At 41.0% G+C, this 5,000-nt stretch overlaps 1 protein-coding gene across 1 annotated transcript in view; it reads left to right on the forward strand.

The window, feature by feature from the left end:
- Window positions 1-3,978: 3,978 nt before the first annotated feature.
- The window catches only part of mcidas (multiciliate differentiation and DNA synthesis associated cell cycle protein), a 5,881-nt gene continuing 4,859 nt past the window's right edge, over window positions 3,979-5,000 (forward strand). The window contains exons 1-3 of the mRNA XM_029718214.1: window positions 3,979-4,033; window positions 4,156-4,235; window positions 4,878-4,938. Coding sequence (XP_029574074.1) covers window positions 4,203-4,235; window positions 4,878-4,938 — 94 coding nt within the window. The 5' untranslated portion in view covers window positions 3,979-4,033; window positions 4,156-4,202. The remainder of the gene's footprint in view (window positions 4,034-4,155; window positions 4,236-4,877; window positions 4,939-5,000) is intronic.

The raw sequence follows: 5,000 nt of genomic DNA on the forward strand, positions 1-5,000 counted from the left end.
GTGGCGCGATGGGTAACGATGTTTCGTGGGGTGTCAGTTGTTGATGTGTGCAAGGGTCCCTGGTTCGAGCCCGGGTTGGGGCGAAGAGAGGGACGGAACCTACACTGTTACAAAAGCACCTGCCTCCAATTGAGAGTCCAACCCCCCCATCAACCTAAACATAGAAATACAACAAACCAGAAAGAACATAGAAATACAAAACATAGAACATAGACCAAAACCCGGAAATAATAAATCAAACACCCTACTACATAAATCACCACCCTGAACCACATAAAACAAAATACCCTCCTGCCATGTCCTGACCAAACTACAATAGCAAATAACCCTAATTACTGGTCAGGACGTGACAAGAGCAAGCCACGTTTTTACCGGAACTATGACCCACATTGGTTGAATCAACATGTCATTTCAATTAAATAGGCTGCCAATCGAATAGATGATGCCAAGGCAAGTAGCATATAGCTTTGCTTTAGCTAATGAATAAATGTTTATTGGTAGGCCAAATGTGGTCGTCATTTTCTCATGTCAAGTCTAACATTTCACAAAGTTTACACACGGTGTCCGCAGCTGGCTGGCGTGCAACAATGCAATTACTTGTTCAGTAATTAAAGTTGGACATTTCAAACATTGCAGATTGTAACATTTATTTTCGACGCAACAGCATAATCACCTACCAATTCATTGTTTTAAATGTACAGCCTATCTGATAGTGCAGGACGGACATGAGCCGTCCTCCCGCAATCTCTCCCAGCTTGGATGGAAAAGTGTTGTGTGTAAAATCAGTCTATTAATGTTAAATAATACAGTCAGTCCATCCTCAAAAACACCAGTTTACTAGAGATTGTTTGATTATGCAGTGTAGCCTACTGTATTTATAGCTATATGCCGTATTTAGCTGCTATTTCGATGGTGTTTATAAACTGTGTATAAACATTACACATCAGATAGCCTAACAATCTGGGAAAATATAGTCGGCTTGAGGATGAATGTAGCCATTGTTTAGACTCATAGCCTAAACAAATTCAATTCAATTCAATTCAATGCAATGCAATGCAATTCAATCCAATTCAATTCAATCCAATTCAATTCAATGCAATTCAATTCAATCCAATTCAATTCAATTCAATCCAACTTGAGACTCCCCTGGTCTCCTGATGTCCTCCTTGCTGCTTCTCTCTCTCTTTATCTGTGTCTCTTTATCTGTTTCTCTTTATCTGTGTCTTAGAAAACAGTCTCTCTCTCTTTATCTGTGTCTTAGAAAACAGTCTCTCTCTCTTTATCTGTGTCTTAGAAAACAGTCTCTCTCTCTCTTTATCTGTGTCTTAGAAAACAGTCTCTCTCTCTTTATCTGTGTCTCTTTATCTGTGTCTTAGAAAACAGTCTCTCTCTCTTTATCTGTGTCTTAGAAAACAGTCTCTCTCTCTTTATCTGTGTCTTAGAAAACAGTCTCTCTCTCTTTATCTGTGTCTCTTTATCTGTCTTAGAAAACAGTCTCTCTCTCTCTCTCTTTATCTGTGTCTTAGAAAACAGTCTCTCTCTCTTTATCTGTGTCTCTTTATCTGTCTTAGAAAACAGTCTCTCTCTCTTTATCTGTGTCTTAGAAAACAGTCTCTCTCTCTTTATCTCTGTCTTAGAAAACAGTCTCTCTCTGTGCTTCTCTCTCTCTTCTGTTCTACGGAGGCCTATAGCTGCAGTATAAGACCTAGTCGCCTTGTATTTTTTTTTTGTGTGCAAATGTTTTCACTACAGTCTGTAGCTGCACATAAACTTAAATGATACATGCCAAGATATACCAGAAACAAACACTTAATTTTCTCGTAAATAAGGAAATTAAAAAGGTTTATGAATTACTTTTTTGGACCATTACTGTCAAAATTATTTATTACGTTTAAATTAAAAAAAAAAAAAAATTTGACATTGATGACAGGCTCATGGTCCCTCAGCGCTGGTTTCGGGCTTGTCCGGTCGAGACCAGACACAGTGGCCTTGAGTTTCACGGGCTTGTCCGGTACGCCGGTAAAGTCGAGACCAGACACGGGGGCCTTGAGTTTCACGGGTCATGCAGGTTACTGTTAGGTTCCCTTGTTGGGTTGTCGAAAGATTGTTGAGTTTCACTGACACAATTAATTATTCATTATCTTATTTTATTTCCGCCTGTCACGTTGATGTTGTAGGCTATGGCATATCTGGAGATAATAAGCATTTATACCGACAGACATGCCTATAGTTTTCCTTCTAGCCTACATCGTGTACATCTTTCAAGATCAGGAATGATTTTGCTCGGATAATCGGTTAGCCTAAATCACATTTTTATATAGGCCTACCAAAACAAACCCAAGTCTCTGAATTGTTAATTAACGCTTGGATCATGGCGAACCATGTGTATGAGCCATCAGCTAAACCTGTCTAAACATGTGTGAATCTGGAGATGGAGAGGCGCAAAGCCCGTTAGTCTCTTGCTGACGGCATCTCTGTTGGCCACTGGTCGGTGATCTCCATGCAGGATATCTCGCTCTACGCGCGTCATGCTCTACGCGCGTCGAATACACCCGGAGACCGCGGTAAAAGCAGGCGCCGCCTCCAGCAGAAACATTTTCCCTCTGAGCCTAAAAACCGTTAGGTCTACACCTGTTAAATCTCCGGGGGAAACCTCGTGTCCTTAGAGACCATGAACTGGTTTGATTGGACCACAGACTTTAAACGGCGGCATGGAATGGTATAAACCGGGAGAAAACGGCTTATAAAAAACAATCTACCTCAGCTAGAATCTCACTGTGTCTTGGACTGATTATTATTTATTTTTTTGCACGAGTGACAACATCTGCAGTTTGGTTCAGTATATAATCTTTATCTGGTGAGTGTCGGTTTAATTCTGGGCTACTACAGACATAAAACCTGTGTCCATCTGAAACGGAATCTAAAGGAGAATGCATGGAGGCAGAAAAGTGTTCGGGACAATCTGTCCACTATCAGTGGCTCCTCATCAGAATCAAGACAGAAGACAGACAGCAGCTAGAAAGGTACAGAGATGATTAACCGGCTATCTGCTAGTCTATACTCATTTTACCAGCGGTGGAAAAAGTACTCAATTGTCATACTTGAGTAAAAGTAAAAGATACCTTTAATAGAAAATGACTCAAGTAAAATTGAAAGTCATCCAGTAAAATACTACTTGCATAAAATTCTAAAAGTATTTGATTTTACATATACTTAAGTATCGACAGTAGCCTAAATGTAATTACTAGAATATAGACCTACTTAAGTATCAAAAGTAAAAGTATAAATAAATTCAAAGTCCTTATATTACGCAAACCAGACGTGTTTGTTTATTAATTTACGGGTTAACAGCGGAACACTCCAACATTCAGACAAACGAAGCGTTTGTGTTTACTGAGTCCGCCAGATCAGAGGCAGTAATGGATGACCAGGAATGTTCTGTTTTCGCATTCAAAGGTGTAACGAGTTATTTTGGGTGTCAGGGAAAATGTACGGAGTAAAAAATTTATTATTTTCTTTAGGAATGTAGTGAAGTAAATGTAACAGTTGTAAAAGTTATAAATATTAAAGGAAAGTACACATAACAAAAAAATATATATATATATATACTTAAGGAGTACTTTAAAGTATTTTTTTTACCTAAGTACTTTACACCACTGCATTTTGATGGCAATTTATGCATTGTCAGTGTAACCGATGTGAAATGGCTAGTTAGTTAGCGGTGGTGCGCGCTAATAGCGTTTCAATCGCTCTGAGACTTGAAGTAGGGTTTCCCCTTGCGGTGCAAGGGCCGCGGCTTTTGTGGCGCGATGGGTAACGATGCTTCAGATCAGGGGTGTCAGTTGTTGATGTGTGCAGAGGGTCCCTGGTTCGAGCCCGGGTTGGGCGAAGAGAGGGACGGAATTTATGTAGGCTTATCTAATGTTGTTAGAGACATTGCGAAACTCTTATCCACAGGGCAGACCGAGGCTCCCCAGGAGCAGCAGCCCGGTCGCGGTGTATGTGGACCGGAATCCCTGCATCGTTGAAGAGGGTAGATGAACCATGGGCATATTGCTCAGACTATTGTTGTTTTGTCTTAATATACAAATTCAGAGTACAATGTTAAATAAATTCATATATATCTATATATTTTGTTGTCTTCACTATTTGTAGCATTCGCAACGATAGCATGGGATGACTTGGAGGAATGTGCGTCCGTGATGAGGCGAGAGAGCGACTCCCTGGGTTCCCAGGTAAAATCACACACACACACACACACACACACACACACACACACACACACACACACACACACACACACACACACACACACACACACACACACACACACACACACACACACACACACACACACACACTGAGTGAGTGAGAGTGTGTGAGAGAGAGAAAGATGCACATACACACCGATAAGTTTCACGTTAGAGGATTATCCGTTTCCATGGTGATCTGACGGCTCTGGCCGGTTAATATTTGACAGGCAGGTTACCAGCGGAGCGACAAAGACGGTGTATTTATGCTCTTGCCACACGCCTTATAGAAAAAGAAAAAAACACTTCAAAGTTGCCAACCTGCCTACCGAAACTAGTCCTAATCTCATTTACCAGACACTTTTTTTTTTATTAAACACCTACACTCACATTGAATTGAAAGGACCCCACACAGCAACATGAGCGCACAGACCCGCACCTCGGTGTATTTACCGCGCTGGGATTCCGGTTGGGATTTCCAGGTAACCGCGCTACTGATTGTGTGGATATGAGTATGTTATCTCTAGTATCTCTACAATCTAGCCTGTGCAATGTCGGTCTGTTCGGTGTGAATGAGGCTGTACGCTTTTTTTTGTGTGTGTTTGTGTGTTTGTGTGTGTCCAACAGGTGAACGATTCCGACGGAGATGACCTGGAATTCGGGGAATATGCCCTGGACTTCATAGCTGGTAAGAACATCGAGATTCAAATCATTTAGAGGGAACAACTAAGTAGCCTAATCGTTTTGATC

Source organism: Salmo trutta, chromosome 27 (assembly GCF_901001165.1).
Source record: "Salmo trutta chromosome 27, fSalTru1.1, whole genome shotgun sequence".
In the NCBI taxonomy this organism is placed as follows: Eukaryota; Metazoa; Chordata; class Actinopteri; order Salmoniformes; family Salmonidae; genus Salmo; species Salmo trutta.